The 17,739-nt window shown below is 39.5% G+C and overlaps 1 protein-coding gene across 3 annotated transcripts; it reads left to right on the top strand.

Annotated features, from left to right (window-relative positions):
• The first annotated feature begins 4,847 nt into the window (after positions 1 to 4,847).
• On the top strand, positions 4,848 to 16,802 carry shox (short stature homeobox). Of its 3 annotated transcripts, none has more exons than XM_055870966.1 (6): positions 4,848 to 5,250; positions 6,944 to 7,152; positions 10,747 to 10,804; positions 11,125 to 11,213; positions 14,138 to 14,350; positions 14,732 to 16,802. In XM_055870966.1, the coding sequence occupies exons 1-6, from the start codon at positions 5,001 to 5,003 to the stop codon at positions 14,819 to 14,821; spliced, it is 909 nt and encodes a 302-aa protein (XP_055726941.1). In that variant the 5' UTR covers positions 4,848 to 5,000; the 3' UTR covers positions 14,822 to 16,802. The 3 variants fall into 3 exon arrangements, with proteins under 3 accessions (XP_055726941.1, XP_055726940.1, XP_055726942.1); XM_055870965.1 differs by having other exon boundaries at positions 11,104 to 11,213; XM_055870967.1 differs by having other exon boundaries at positions 11,104 to 11,213; positions 14,138 to 14,825.
• The last annotated feature ends 937 nt before the right edge of the window (positions 16,803 to 17,739 follow it).

The following is a 17,739-nucleotide window of genomic DNA, read 5'->3' as shown; positions in this document are numbered from 1 at the left end:
GCAGGAGCTTGGAGGGATTTGTAGTATTGCAAGGTCTCTAATTCAATGCTAATTAGCATTTTAGATTCTGAGAGTAAATAGAACCGAAAATATCAATAAAAGTCACCTTGTCCGAAAGAGATTTACATGGTTATCAAAACATCACACCAGAGTTAGACTACACAAAACACAGCCCTTATTCTAAGTGTTTCTAAAATCCCCTGTGGGAAAAATGACTGGTGGAAAAACGATTGGAACCATTTCCCTGTTTGACCGCTATGTTTTATGGGTATTATGACACCTCCACTGTGGGGCCCTACTAGCCAATTGGAGTTTCTCAATGAGTTCAGAGCATGTGAATGCATTCAACTACTATTTGTGACTTCACAACTGGCAATTTCCACCTTCCCACTTGGTTATGAATGCAGCATAAGCACTCCCCCAGACACCACGAATTATAGTCCATGCATACATTCACACAGGCACACACTTACATCCCTGCTCCCCACAGTTCTCAGTCTTTCTCTGTCCCATGCATGCAGCTCTGAATCGTATTCGAGTCATTCAAACCTGCTGATTGGCTAATAATGTGCCAAAGCCTATCAGAGGCAGGGAAAGAGGACATAAGATTAGCACTAGATGAGCAATCAGATATCATTACCTTTATGTTTTTGTTTTATTGCAGCTGGACCCACGGCTCTCATTTCCAGCTCTGCCACCTTGTTAGGTATAGATCTGCAATGGTTCCAACCAATTATTTCTTAAAGTAACAGTGTTCCTCTGTCTGCCGCTATTTACAGATGCAGTGCTCTAGAGACTGACTCAATCAAACCTGTCTTAGACATGTTTATGCTGTATCTTTGTTTACAAACCACTGCCAGCCCATGCATTTGTTGTTGTCTGAAAATGTTAGAATGTGAGGGGATTTCAGTATTTTCACAGGACCACAAACTGTCACAGATGGCAAAGGCTACCCAAACCTTAATAATCAGTAAACATGCAAAACCACTGCATCAATTGGCTACATTGTATACTGTGGGCTAAATAATACCCTGAAGGCTGACTCCATTATGAAAAAGATGTTGATTCTTCACTTTTAGCCCTCCATTGGTGGAAATTACTTGACAGTAGAACTTGGTCCTATTAGGCTGCTTTGCTGTAGACGAGCCCGGATTGGTCAAATGCTGAAATGATTATCCAACCTGCCTTTGCCAATGCCAACTAAATAGAGGGGTTAATACTGAGACTTATGAGGAGAAGACAACTTCTGTGTTTACCTAATTATTTGTTACACTCCCCGCAGAGAATTCAAATTCATACATGTGGTGGGAATTCAAAATCAAAGAGTAGATAAGGCTGTTTTCAGCCAAACGTCTGCGGTATAGGCTGTCTTACGAATTTTGTGGCAAACATGATAACGAGGCTACCTCAAAGCATATTTCTCAACGAGCTCTCACAGTCTTCATCCACATTCTCCAAACATCAAATTTCAATGTAGCTCCAAACGTCAAATTTTGAAGTGTTTTTGTTGCTCCTGCTGCTCTGTATGTTCCATTTCTCAAAATTTCGAAGTGTTTTTGTTGCTCCTGCTGCTCTGTATGTTCCATTTCTCAACATTTTCAAGTTGTGGGCTAAAAGAAAATTCCACCCAAAAACGATATTTTGGTATTTGTTTCATTAGTCCATTGTTGATATAGTCCCAAAATATGTTGAACGTCAGCACCCAAGTTTTCACGATATATACACTTTAAAATACAGAAATGCAGTTGGTACAGCTATATTAAAAACAAACAGTGTCAAACATGTAACTTTCTGATCAAGAGTCATCAGATTAATCGAACACGAATGGGTTTTGAATAGGATTAAAACCAAAAATAAAAAAACTGTGTCCACAACAGGGATCGAACACATAACCTTCTGATCTAGAGTCATAGGATTAAGAAAAATCAGTGCCCACAACTGGGATTGATTAATCAACTTTAAGATTGATCCAGAGTCATTGGATTACACCCATCCACCACCCCATTCATTTGATGGTAATAGTGCTCACTGTCGCCCCTAGTGGCCAGATTTGATTTCCCGACTTCCTCAGGACAAAGATAAATGTCCAATTTCGAGATTTAGATGTTTGGCATCAATTTATGCGAAAATTATGAAATAACAAAAACAGATGGATGATTCTTTGTATTTTATTTATCAACTTAATTCCATTTTGAAAATCGTAAAATTTCAACAATAATATATTTTCGATTTCAGCCATTTTGATTTATGTTGTATCCCCTTCTCTTCTGTTTTGAACAGAATAATGTGCCCAACAAAACGGATTAGTAATGGGAATTTGCTCATGATAACATCAACAACAACAGCAACAACAATAATAATATATGTTTTGTATCCGTTGACAATATAATGCAGGCATAGTCAATAGAATCAGTAGGCTAAATGGAGATAAATGTGTGCCTACAAATATGGCAAAGCAACACTTGTTATCAAGAAAGTAATTTCACTCGGTTACAATAGGCCACATAACCATTCAGCTGGCGACAGTATTAGGTGAATGACTCTTCTGACTTTTCTCGGATACTCATTGCCACGCCACTGAAATAAAATACCATATTAAAAACTACTGAGACAGACGGGGTGGGAGGGGCGTTGGAAATGTTTGAGATACATAGAGAAGGGGCAATATGATTCGTGGCCCTTTAAGGATGTTTCGCCGCTAAACTATGGCAACATGAGCTCTGCTGCATATAGAATCATCACTCTTCGATTTGCACTGGTGTATTCCGATACCCTCGAGCTTGTTGTTGATTGGGCACCACATGTGGATACTCCACGTCAATTTGGACTGCACTCACTAATTTTCAAACGTTTAGAGAGAAGAAACAAAAAGAAACACTTTGAAGTTTCACAATTAAGATTGTGCTGATGAAGAGAACACCATAGTTTGAAATGCACGTCAGATGAAAAGACTGACATTTCCAAATAGGCTATGTCGCAATAGTTGTTGTTGTTGGTTTACATTACATTTACAACATTACATTACTTTCCGATATTTTCATCCTAAATATTAATATTTCACTCTGTAAATAAATGATGTTGTTTCCATTAAACAGGTCTACAATTAATATATAGTTATAGGCCATTTGAATCAAATTAATTATATGGAGCACCTTTAGTGGTTGGTTTGGTAACCTCTAAAACAGCCATGGTGCCCTCTCACCTGTATCACCTAGTAGTTGTTGCTCTCTGTTGAACCATGGACACACACTGAAATGGGCCTATGATGTAGCCTATGATGGAAGATATCAACTAATATCGCCATGATTTGAATAATGGGTTGTGATGGGTATTCATCCCAGAATAAGTTAGTGCTATGGTTACGGACACCAAGTAGGATTTATTTAGTTATTGACCACACATGCACAGCCCTGTACAAGTCAAATTATTCTTTATGGAGACATTAACGAGGCACTCGATTCTGAACACAGATTTGTGTCATGAGGAGGATTTACGTCCATTAAATGTACGGCCATTAACAACAAAGGGCACAGTTCATCGCACGAGGGAAAGACGCTCAGCCCGTGCGCGTCAGTCGCTGCGAGACGGGTTTTGTGATAAATGGAAAGATATCAAAACACGTCATTAGAGAGCACAGCTTTACTGGGTGCTTTCACACTGCCGGGGCGCTCCGGGTAGAATACCCCAGAGACAGCTCTCTTCTCTCGGCCTTTTGTGTTTCTGAGCTGGACCGATGCATGCGTTTTAGATAATGTTCAGCTATTATAGCCTACATGTATTTCCATGAAAATCCTAGATATAAATCAGGGAACATTTTCCACCACTTGCGGCCTAATTGTATTGATTATCAATGTATTTTATTTTAGGATAAGTCCAGTTTAACATTTAGAGCACTCCCAGAGGTGTTTGAATCATATGAATTATGAACAAAATCTGTAGGCCTACTTGTCATATTCACTGAGATTTGTTCTATTGGATTAGCATATTATAGCGTACATTTATTGTGTAATGTTAGTCTACTTTCTATCACATTTTTATGCATACAAAAAAACGAATAATATATGCATTTAATCGTGAATATTTACTCACTAGTTATGAGATAAAAACGTCATAAACCGGTATTGGTCACTTATCATTAGATTATTATTAAGGAAATTATATTTATAATAATTGGCATTCGATTTATTTGCAACATTTCAAAGTAATTTACAATCTCAGAAAATGTGTGGACTGTGGCCTCTTTCCAAGTATTGTCACGTGATTCACACATGCAAAACAAAAAATAATTAGGCTTCATACTTAGTTAAGCTAATTCTCCCTCTCGAGAAATGACATGCGTAGCCTAATTGTACTCGAATCATACACCACCGTTATAGACATTATCTGACAGGCTACATCATCACTAGCCTATTGCGAATGTTTTCCACTTAAAAAAAAAAAACAACAACACTAAAATGTAATATTTTATCAATGTAGGGCGAGTTGTTTATATTGGATTGTGTTGTTAGACCACCTATGTGCTTTAAATTCTTAGTTGTCAACTCAAACGAATAGCAACACCAGGAGGAGCAAACAGGGGCCACTCCGTATTCATATCTCGAAATCACGGTAATGAAATTATCGCCGAATTAATTAATAGCCTACAGATTTCCCACTCATTTCCCCATAAGGTACCGTAGGCATTTTAATGACCCCTAATTCAATTAACTGCCTCCGTCGAAGCATTGATTTCTGGAAAAGCTGCTGAAAGTTGAATTCAGATAAGTCGAGCAGCCCGTAATTGCCCAAGACGCAGAGGTGGGGGCTGGGCTGAGGTGGCGGTGGCGGTGTATAAATAGTGTGCTCTCAAAAACACAGTCATAACAGCAGGAGTGATCTCACCTCTTCTCCACCCCCCAATATCGCTTCTTTTTTACGACCGAGCGCGCGAAGAGCTGACGACTAACGTTAAATAGGTCCTTTTTAAAGTGGGGTTCCGTGCTCAGGACCACTGAACGGCCATGGAAGAACTTACGGCGTTCGTCTCGAAATCTTTCGAGCAGAAAACCAAGGAGAGCAGCAAGGAGAGTATCACGTACAGGGAAGTTTTGGAGAGTGGCTTGGCGCGGGCTAGGGAGCTGGGGAACTCGGAGACAAGTCTACAGGACATAACGGAAGGCAGCAACCACTGTCCGGTACATCTATTCAAGGAGCACGTAGAGGTAGAGAAAGAAAAACTGAAGGAGTTTAACGTTTCACGGGCCACGGAAGGTACGTTTCTATCCACCCGTTCGAGTTGTGTAGCGTGAATGTCCTAGATGCATTGCATTTTTTTACACGAACCAAGCCCTTGGTTTTCACGATTACTTTCGGTGCACCGATTGTAAAAGTACAAAAATATGTGGTGGCCAAAACATTTACAACGTCAAATCTATAACGAAAACATTTAAATTATTGCAGTTACTGTTTTTTTTTTTTTTTATCGTAAGCTCACGTCGTTATAATGTGCAGATACTTGGAAATACTGTTTTCTATAGCAGGCCCACTGGCATGTGTTTTGCAGTGAAAAGCAGTGGTCCAAACTAATGAAGCCTAGGCTACATAATATCAATATTCTCTCACTCCTATTGATGACTGTATTGATTAACACATCATATAATTGCATAATATTGTATTGATGGCGATGATGTGCATAAGGATAGGCTTAATTCTATGCTTCCATTGTACAATTAATAGGAGTGGTACTTGCATTCTGCCCGTCAGCATACAGTAGCTTATACTTTGTTTTTTAAACTTTCGTTCGTTGGACCATTAATTATTTAGACAGTGTTAACCTATATGAAGTGTTTCTTGCTCGCGTTTTCATGACATAACAGGAAGAATAAAACGTCATACACAAAATTGACCCGTGCACCTCGATGCTGGATGTATGTAATAGCGGTTGTTGTATAGCACACAATAGGTCCAGTCTAATGATGACGGAAAACAATTGCTAGATGATAGTAATAATGACGTATCAAGACTTTAGCCCCGGTAATACTATTTTGAGAATCTTAAACAAATTATACATGCCTATCTGAAAATAACTGTCTTTTACGCAACACGTTAACCTTGTGAAATATTGAAGCTATTTATTACGTTTGTAACGATCAACTCCCGTGGAAATATGTTGCTGTATGATAGGCTTATTATACCAACCATTGAAATAACCCGATAAATAACTTGTATATAGGCTTACTATTTTTTTTTATCTAAAGGTTTTACAATTTACTGTATTTGATAAAACAATTAACAATATAAAACACGTATGGTGTTCCAAAATAAAAGTCACATGAATAACCTACAATTGTTTGGTATCACAGTTTCAGATTGTCCAGTGGAAATTGGGGCGTTTTCAGAAGGTCATTCCTTCCAATGAAGGATCCATGTGCAGACTGTAGGCAAATACCGCTAAGGAAATTAAAGGCCTAATTGTGACAGGATTTTATGGTCGAATATTTCAATATGTATGTTTGTGAATAAGTGTCATTATAGTAAACCCACAGTGCAATGACCGGCATTTTGGTTTTGTACGTTTGCAGGCCTGTATTTTGACCAATAGAGATCGAACTCGTTTCTCATGTTCTGTTTACCGTCTCTGGCTGGCTAACATAATACTACTATGAATAATAGTAGTATTACACATACTATGTATTCCACTAAATGAATATAAGCTACACCATATACACGGCCGTGTGTGTGTGTGTGTGTGTGTGTGTGTGTGTGTGTGTGTGTGTGTGTGTGTGTGTGTGTGTGTGTGTGTGTGTGTGTGTGTGTGTGTGTGTGTGTGAGTGTGTGTGAGTGTGTGTGAGTGTGTGTGCGTGTGTGTTGCAAAGCCAAGCTGTAGTTGCAGGTGTTTGACAGTTTTTTTGTGTTTAGTCTGGAGATGTACTGTATTTTGAAAACGTTGTGTGTATTCACGCAGGGATATATGAGTGTAAAGAGAAGAAGGAGGACGTAAAGTCCGAGGACGAGGACGCACAGAGCAAACTGAAGCAGCGGCGGAGCAGGACAAACTTTACCCTGGAACAGCTCAATGAGCTGGAGCGCCTGTTCGACGAAACGCACTACCCCGACGCCTTCATGCGGGAAGAGCTGAGCCAGAGGCTGGGACTGTCAGAGGCAAGAGTACAGGTAACTCCCGGTCTCCATCAACTAAAAGTGAAAAGCATAACCCTTAAAGGTTTTGGACAAAACTCTAGATAGGGCTGTCCCTTAGATTCATACGTTTTTATTTTAATGAACAAAATGTGGGTCTAAATAGGTTGAGTTTTTAAGCTCAAAGCATCAAGGATTGTTCTGAAAACAACATGTGAGAGGTTGCCAGATTGAGACATCCAGTGACAGAGGCTGGGGTCATAGTGGGTGACGCAAGAAGATTACTGTAATTCCTGGTGCGGAGTAACATGGATAAAATGGATGTACGGCCTAGATCAGTAATGATGTATGCTCACAAATGAAACACGTTTCAGAAGGCTATAGAGTCACCACTTGCAAGGCAATAGCCTACAAACCGTATTGATAAGCTGCCTTTAAAAACGACTATATATTTTTTAGATAGCCTACATTTACTAAAACAAAAGATGGTGTCCAATTGCCAAAAGGAAATATTTTGAAATTAATCAAATTGTTAACGTGTTGGGTTAGAAAACGCCTTTTTTTTAAAAACACGTTTAAACACGTTTAGGTGCACGCTTTGGCATTTATCTCTTCTATTATGTTCACGTGTAAAAAAAAAAAAAAACAGTTCAGGGATGATTTAAAACAGTAGCGTCAAAATGAGATCGCGTTGAGGCTTACGTTTGAATATAATTTATTCACCCGTTTGATAAAACATCACTGCTTATGTTTAATTTTCATGAGCTATGTAGACCTACCATTATTTTGGTCCGCCCTGCCTGTTGTCAAGGCTCAGTTATACGGAGATGTTACACACTCCAGAGAACGTGTTGAGTGAGCTGTTTTTGTGACGCAATGAGACAAACATATCATGAAATATTAGATGCAACAAACTGTGCAAATATGACTGTGTCGACATGGTGAAAGCCACGCGAGTTTATTTATTGGATCGATATTATAATTGACCTCACAACCTCGGTGAGATTTGTTTGGCAATATTTTTTTAATTAACTTTACGTATCAAGTGCATTAATAGTGCAACACGAACAATACTACTACTAGTACTACTACTACTGCTACTACTACTACTGCTGCTGCTAATAATAATAATACTGCAAGCCTACTGGTTACTGTTGATTTTTAAATGATTGTTTTTGCAATTTAACACTATCCATTATCAAAGAAATGTATATCATGATAACATTGGTCTATTTTTTTCACATGACCAAAATACTCTTGCTTTCCAACAAATACAATGACGCCTATAGCCTTTGCCACATCATAGTTGCTCAAGTGACATTGGATGAATTTGAACCCGTCTCCTCTCTCCTGGCAGATTATTGCAGAAGAAAAATAGTTTATGCGCTTCGGAAAGATCTTACCACATCATAAAAATTAATGAAGAGATTGTACGAGTGCTTCAGGGGACACCGTCGTATGTCAGTCACCTCATTTCCCCCCGCGTTGTCTTTGTAATATCTGCCACTGGCTTGATATATTGTTCCCATAAAAATGGATTAGAAATAATTCAATTCTGCTGGAACTCAGTCGGTGGCACACCTCGTGTTCCGATCTCTAATCGGAGTACTAAGTAGCCTAATATTAGAAGTCTGCACCGTGTGACAGCTTGCAAGCGCGACATGAAAAAATAAAGTCATTTTAAACATGGACAAAATCAAATTGTGGTAAGACGGGAGGAAAGCATTTACCTGTTAAAACGCAATGGGAGAAATATGTACTCAATATTTACAACAATAACGCATATAGACTGAAATGGGCCGTGAGGGTTAAAATCACACACCATTAAAATCCATGTCGCAGCCGACCGTTTTTCGATTTGAAACCCCCAAATCTATCATAAGTAAATTGTAAGGCATGTGGTAGATAGAAGGGTATTAACCTGCACTTAGGCGTCGGAACAGAAGCCCCACGTCGCGCGCAGCTGAGGAATCTAATTGAAAGTTATGAGAGCTTGGTGAGGAGCGTGCAGTAATTCTATTACGACTAATATATCTGGGTTGCTGGTACAGAGCTAAATTAAATGTCATTATTCACTGTCTCTAATAAAAATCTAAAGGAAACGAGATTAGGGCGTTTGTATAGCGCATCATTGAGTGGTCCTTAATGAAGAAATAACTGTCGTAACCAGTGTAGTTCACTTTACTTAGCATTCTGGCACGTAATATATATAGCTGTAATATATATATATATATATATTATATGTACTATATATATATATATATATATATATATATATCATATGTACTATATATGTATATATATATTAAAAAAAATTGGTGTCAGTACAGACCTTTAAGAGACAACAACATCAGTGATTAAAAAGTAAAATAATTAAATACACCTCGTGATATACCCTAAAGCAATTAAATAATAAAATTAGCAGTAGGCTATACGAATAATGATATAGCCCGATAGGCTTAATAATAATAACAATCATAATAGGAAATAGGGTAGTACTAGGCCAATAATAGCCTAATCCTAAATCATTATCTTCTAAAAACTACATTACACGAACATTTGTTTCCAATAGGCTATGCGATGAAGGGAGAGTTGGGGTAAATCATCTGTGGACATGCTACGTCAATAATGCATACTTTATCGACAGACGTATTATTACAGTCCAATCCACACGCGTTAAAATGGCTGCAGCACCTTGAGTAATTAAGGTGGCCTTTTGTGGTTCTCTCGTCGCTAATTCGGCTACTGTAAATGAGAATCATTACTGGGGTCGGAGGGGAGAGGAGATAATGGATTCGTGGAGGGAAATTAGGTTGATGATAATTAATAATAGACTATGCTGCTTCTGTAACCTGGAGAGCAAAAAGGGCCTAGTAGATTAGACGGAGTCAAGTGACCTTTTTTGGCCCCGTTTTTTGAGCACATAGGCCTACGTAAATTGGAGTAGGCCTATCAATAAATATTGTTAAGCTATACATTTTGGGACGATATGCTGTATATTATTTTAGACTATTATAGATAATATATTCGATCTTATATTATCTATAATAGTGTAGGCAATTAGTGTAGGCAATTGTAGTTCACGATTAAAACAGTATAGGTTTATAGGCTACTATTATGAGCAGTAATGTCATCATCGACATTCTCGGTGTTGGGGAGTACATTAACTGCATTTTATATAACTAACACAAACACAATGTTTGTGGCTACTAGAACCACACTACTTTTTGTTGTTGAAAAAATGCAATAAAATATGGGTGAAGTAGACAATAATTTCCTTTCTTTTTCGGCATCAGACCTGCCTCATTTTACACTTAAAACGTTGTGTTTGTGTTTAATAGTCTAAGTTACACTTTATGGTAACATATGACCCATACGTGTTCTGTTCTTGCAATATGTAGTCTATAACATTTCAGATGTACATATGATGGCTTTCCCAAAGACGTTTGGATGTGGTGAACTACTTTTCCAAAGTAACTTTAGTTAATGAAACTATCATTTTCTTAGTGTAGCTTAACTTCTTCCAGTGTTAAGTAATTGGTAGCTTGGTAAAATGTATATTCAGAGTAGCTTCCCCAACATGGATATTCTACAATACACTCATTCACTGTTTAAAATTGTGGTTTCCAGGTTTGGTTTCAAAACAGAAGAGCGAAATGTCGAAAACAAGAAAACCAGATGCATAAAGGTAAATTCTATTTATTATCCATCTACTTGTATTTTGTATGATTTATGTTGTGATGATTATTATACTTGTCATTTTACACTTGCAAATGTTGAGTAAATTGTTTGCTAGTATGTTCCACCACACAGTTCTTACAATGATGACGTAGGCCTATGCTCTAGCCTGTAAAGTTAATCAACCTTTATGTGTATGCACTGTATTACATTTGATTAATCACTTGCAAAATGTAAAATGTCATCTTGTAACCTTTGACCAACCATATCAGCCTTCTACTCAAACTTAACTGTCTCATTGTCTGACAGACACCTCTTCATACTTTCCAGGTGTCACTCTGGGAATTGCCAGTCATCTGGATGCCTGCAGGGTAGCTCCGTATGTCAACATGGGAGCGCTACGGATGCCTTTTCAACAGGTATGTTGCTTTCTTTTTTTCATGACATGACTCCTATGTGAAATATTTACTGGTGAAATGCAGGCATGCAAGTGAGTGATTGTGCACAAGTCAAAGTTAATATTCAACGTCAATTAACGTCTGAAAGTCTGAGCCATTTGGGGGGGGGGGGATTCTATTACACTAACATGTGGAATTGTTTTAAGAAGGTTGTTTTTGAATTTTAGGACCCCTTTAGGTATATAAAAATAAATATATATTTTTTGTTTTGATAACATATTGAATTTGGCCTTTACTACTATAGCCCATAGAAACACATTGAATAACACATTAATAAATGGCGAAAAAAGACAGTAAAAAAATCATAAAGAATAAGGTTTGGAAGTGGTGATATAAGAAATCTCAGGAAATGTATATATTTTTTAGACACGTATTTAACCCCCTGTTTTGTTGGCACAAAACGACCTCCATACTTCCATTCATTTTTAAAATCTGGTACTGCTGACCTGATGAGTCCCGTGACACTTGTGGGGGTCGTAGGGCAAAACGGAGAACACCATCGTGTTCGTGAGAGTTTCCCCTTTCTGACACAGACATTTTTAGGATGTGTCATGGTCTGGCAAACACCGCTGTGGCTCAGCCACCTATCACCGCAGACGCGGAAGGGCGACATAGGCGGATGTGGTGGATTGAGACGCAGCCCGTGCGAAAACCAGATATCTCTATCTTAAAGTGACGGATTTTGACGAGGAATCTTTTTATTATGCTACTTAGATTGACGCATGGGTGCGTCAACAGACTCTTAAGGAGGTCAACTGACAAAGGGCCGTAGTTTCTAAATCTGTTAGCGTGGTTGAAAGATTTGACGCAGTCAGAAAAATGCACCCTACTTTTATTTGAGTCTCTTCGAAGGTATAGCTGATATTAATCCCTAAAATATAAGCAACCATACTTCACAATCATCTCCGAATCTGTGAGAGACGTCGGAGAGAGGTGCATACGCCCTTACTATACTAAAAATAGACACCTATCGTCCGAGGTTGTCGTTGACAAAGGCTGTTGTGAATGAGAACTCTATGGAGCTGGAGGGTGGTGTGTGAGTCAACTCAACCCCGGGAACACCTTTCACCTTTGGGGTGCGTTAAGAGCGGGATGTGTGCGTGTGTGTGTTTGTGTTTGTTGGAGAGACATTTGATCTGGCGATGTCTGTTTTTGCGGCCTGGCCGTTGATTTGTCTGTTCACCCCTGTGAAAAGCTTGGGCCTAATTAAGCCAGCACTTGCGCAACGCAAGCACATAAAAGAGATGATGAAAGCACCGACTGGAGAAGGCTCTGATGGATATTGGTGGTGAGCTGCATTGGCAGGGAGGGAGGCATGAGGCCTGCATACTGAGAGAAGAGCCCTACCTCTACAGGCCCGAGAGAGACGAGCACAGGGCAGGCTGTGACACACTTATGCAAGTGCACATGTACCCCTGCACGTATACGCACGCACACATGTACCCCTGCATGTATACGCACGTACACATGTTCACACAAATGCACATGCATGCACACTTGCACACACACAGAGACACACACATATATTGACCAGCTGTTGTGCTGGGGACTGGGTAGCGCCTGTAGCAGCTCATGCCCTGTTCCATTCCACTGATCCTCCCAGCAAACTTAACAACAACATGCTGAGAGATTCCCTCTCAAAGAGGGGTTCCCTTATGTGTTTCACTGACAGTCTGCATTCATACATTTGGAACAAGGCTCTTTGTTTGAGTGTTAGCTGTTATTATGAAAGTTAGTATCTGTCTATCTGGAATCAGGCCTATTTTTTTGAGTGTTTGGTAAGAGTGACAGTTGGTGGGAAAGAAAATATGGAGGAAAGCCTACTGGTCATTTATGCGTTGGCTTGTGTCTGTGGCTCGTGTCAATGCAATGCAGTGCAAGTACAAATACTGGTCAGCAGTACGTAATGAAATACCGTCCAAGAAAGCATATTTTGCGGTTTATTTTAAGTCTCTCTCGGAGTTTAACAACTTTAATTTCGGTCATTTTCCATGTTATTGGCTATGTCGAAATAGCGTAACATTTTAAATTGGTTTAAACATTTAGCTCTCTCTTAAAACGTTTACCATGCGTTGCTTAAATGAAGTTTTATTTGGGTTGGATGAGAAAGCACGAGGCTCTTCACTTCTCTCCTTGCTTCCTGTGGCATTTGAAACGCTTGAGAAATGGCAAGAGGCAACGTAGCTCTCCTTCTGAAGTACAGGGATTTCAAATTTTCACCTACTCCTCATAAAATAATTGCCAAGAATGTGCAAACTGATACTCTATGGTCCTTATGACTTTCACTTTCCCTTTGCTCAGGAATATGTCTGGATAAATATTTATAACTCTAAATATGTTAATATTTTTTTGCGTGAATTTATATTTATTTATGCAATTGAATCCGTAATCAGGATAACAAGACGTTGCATATTTCCAAGGGTATGAAGGAGATCTCACTGTGAATGAAACAAATCTGTTCAGGGTCTTAGAAAGACTTTGATTTCTAGGCTGTTAAACTGGACGTGGTGTCTGTGAAGTTATGTATGATTCATTAACTTTAAGAATAGCTGACATGAAAAAAAGGGGAAAGGCTCAGAGTGCAGTTCCTAACATTTTTCGGAGAAAACACACAGTAAGCAACAGCTTTGAGGGGGTAGAACTTGAAGGGGAATTAAATAGTGTCAAACTGTGAAACCTAAACCCTTGGCTCTTCTCTCACACACACACACACACACACACACACACACACACACACACACACACACACACACACACACACACACACACACACACACACACACACACACACACACACACACACACACACACACACACACACACACACAGCCTGAGGGGCTGGGAGGGTCTCACTAACCCAGGGATTGTTTTTGGTTGTCCGGCAGGTCCAGGCCCAGCTCCAGTTGGAGGGCGTGGCTCACTCCCACCATCACCTGCACCCTCACCTGGCGGCGCATGCACCCTACCTGATGTTCCCGCCCCCGCCCTTTGGACTACCAATCGCCTCTCTCGCGGACTCGGCCTCTGCAGCGGCGGCCGTGGCGGCGGCTGCCAAGAGCAACAGCAAGAACTCTAGCATCGCTGACCTCCGACTCAAGGCAAGAAAACATGCCGAGGCGCTGGGTCTCTGACCCCACCGGGTTTCCCCTCCGCTCGCCCCACGCCCTCATAATCACCTGCTTCTCATACAAGACTGAGCCCTGTGATCGGGTCTGACACTTACAGCTTAAACAAAACAACATTTAAAAAAAAAAAAAAAAAAACACTGAGAGGGAGAATGAAAGAGAGAGACAGAGAGAGAGAAAAAGAGAGACACAGAGGGAGAGGGAGATGGGGAGAGAATGAGTGGAGGAAGAAGAGGAGGAGAAAGAAGGAGGGGAGCAAGAAAATTGTCACAGAACCAGCTGCCAAAACACCCATTTGTAGAGAGAACGGTAATTAAATACCAATGAAATCTCCTTTTACTTTTCGCCCAACAGGCAGGACTTCTGCGGGGCCAGTGGCTCAGTCCACTCCAGGCACACATCACAAGTCCAGGACCGTACAAACACATGTGGATGTCTGTCTGAGCCGAGGGCCAGGGCCGGGCCAGGCCAGACCGGGAGACTTTAGAACAAAGCAAACTGGCAAAGCAGGCAAGCAGGGCCAAATACTAGAGCCTCACTGATGCCAATGCCGTCCCGTTGACTTTACACACTATTGTGTTGTTTGGGAAAAGACACTGACACCACGAGGCACCGGACCTGCTCTAAACATTACACACAAAAAAGACAAAGAAAAAAAATGTAGAAAAAAAGAGAAAAGAAATGGCCATGTTCTCTGTGTAACCCACTGTGTTGTTTCCTGCCGCTGCCCAGTGCATGAGTTCTATTGGAGGACTGCAGACGTATCACAGAGCCTGGCCATGTTGTATCAGACCGTTGTTTCACTGCCATTCAAACTTCCCACTATATATACTCTCATCCACAAAGTGAAAGATCATTGGGGTTTGATTTCCTTTAAACTGTGGACTGACAGGAATAGGCTAATCTAATCCCTTACTTTTCTGCTTTTGGAGGATGGAAAGTGTAAATGTGTTTTGCTGGGAATGAGTCCAAAAGAAGTTTTCTTTTTGCTGTTCTCCTCACATTGTTCTCTCTCTCTCTAGCTTTCTTTCTTTCTTTCTGTTTATCGTGACGTTTCTTGGGAATAGAAGTGAAGATATTCTTTGCACTTCAGGTCTTGTATGTGGGAGTTGACAAAGAGCACTACAAGCAGATACTACTTTACTAAACGAGGGTGGGGAAAAGGAACCGATTTGGGTTTTTATCATGTCATCGAAAAGAGACGCTCACAAAAACGTTTCGAAGGATAAAGGGTATAACTGCAATTTTTTTTGTAATTTTGAAAATATGAAGGAAGCATCTGTTAAACTGAAATGCAATTGTGCGCAGTTTAAGTGCAATACTGTAAATATGAAGGAAAAAAAGAGAGAGAAAAAAAAAGCTGTTCATTGTTAGAGATAAACAAATGATTTGCAGTGATTTGTTTCAGGCACTGATGAATCCGTGTGTTGAATTTCTTTCCAAAACAGACCCGTTTTTTTTCTAAAGCATTGTATATTACGTTATGTTGCGAACTCATCCTCAATCATGTGCCATAACCCCAGAAATGCAATGGTTTTCAAACGTAGTTTTGTACACATCAGGAAACTATAATAACTTGTTGAGGTAGACATGAGCACCTGGGTTTGATGCTGAAATTGATCATTGAAAGTAGGATCTGAAATCATTGATCGTAATCTATTGTATTAACACGGGACAAAGCATTATGTCAAATTCCACCAAAGATTCTAACGAATGTTACAATTGATGTTATAGGAACTATAAAACCATGGCAGTGTTGTAGAGACAGTTTGGTTTTCTTTAGGCCTGTACATGTTCAAATTGCATTTATTTGCATGCTCATGTCGCAGTTTCATGGTTTAACAACCTAAATAAATAATGCCTACTAGCGAGTATTATATTTGAAACATTTGCAAATTCAAAGGATAATGTTTTGGAAATGTTTTGTGTCATTGAGAAACAGATCCTAGTAAGGTCTACCTCAAACAATGTTTTACCGACACTTTCTCTGTTCTCAAACCCACCATTTACAGTTTGTTTAGCAATGTCTCCATTTTAAATTAAACATTATGGGTGCTTTTATTTATTATTTTTGTCTGGAAGTTTATACAATTAAAAAAATAGTTGAAATACAAGTGTACATTTTGACATGGCTTTGCATTTATTTTTGTATGTTTTTTTTTTTTAAATGTTACATTTGCAACGGAAGATGCGTGGCTGTTGTGCATTGTTTGCCTAAAATGTAGCGTGTCAGCGTTTACAAACATTTCAGGGATGATTGAGTTCGACTAAGCTCCATGGAATTTGTTATACCCACCACAAGTATTATCGTTTCATATGCAAGCATGCCTAAACATGATTCACTATACAGTTTGTATTTTTTTCCTTTTGATTCACAAAATATGAATGTACAAGTAAACTATCAATAAAGTTATAAATATTTGTACTGAAGTTTTAAGGTACTTTAATTAACAACCCATTTCAAGATGAATCAAAACAATATGTATTTATTGTTCTGTGAGGGATTTTGGGCCATCGAACGGTAACATTTATCATTCTACTTTTGAGTCCTTTATTAGATTCTCATATATTGAGTGACTTACAGGCCTAATCATACAAGAGGCTAAACAACACATCAGAGACATTATTATCGTCATCAAAACATACCGGAAGTGAATACCGTAGTACACATTAATAGTGAATTATGTACCCGATCCTCTGACTTCAAGCATTAGACAGGTAGTTAATGAGCTGATGTAGATTAATGCTGTGCGTACATCGCGACAGGTTGCAGCCGATGCTCAGCGGTTATCTCAGGTCGAACCCACCGATAAATATCAATACCATTCCTCCTCTGAGATTTACGCAGTTTCCATGTCAGCCTTCAGAGCTCATCAGATACCAATCTTAGCCCACACTAGCGGAGACAATTGAGCTGCTATGAAATCCAGATGCATGCCGGCACCATCGCCTCGAATATGGAACCGAACGTGTATAAAGCCCTCTGTTCAACTGATAGCGATAGCACTGAGATGGAACGTGAAACTGTAACTTTGTCAAATAAAAGCAAGATGGCTGTAATTGGAGTAAGAGGGAGGCTGCAGAAGGAGAATAGGAAACATAATTGAGAGCAATGAGATTGGAAGAATATTTGAGGGACATGTAAACCTCCTGCTTTGAGCAAGCGGTTTTATTTCCAAAAAGCAATCTTCCTGCTCGTCTCAATGGCAGTGATTAACTTTGAGCAGATCTCATGAGAAGGTCAATAGTCACGTCCATATGTATGCATACATCTGCATCGAGAAAGATTATAGCCTTTAGCTCCCCGCCATTTCCCCAACTTCCACTTGTTCCACCGGCACATACTACATTTTGCACGTTCA

The sequence above is a fragment of the Salvelinus fontinalis genome, chromosome 19 (genome assembly GCF_029448725.1).
Source record: "Salvelinus fontinalis isolate EN_2023a chromosome 19, ASM2944872v1, whole genome shotgun sequence".
NCBI lineage: Eukaryota > Metazoa > Chordata > Actinopteri > Salmoniformes > Salmonidae > Salvelinus > Salvelinus fontinalis.
Note: the sequence above shows the minus strand (reverse complement) of the source record. Positions and strands in the feature narration are given on the sequence as shown.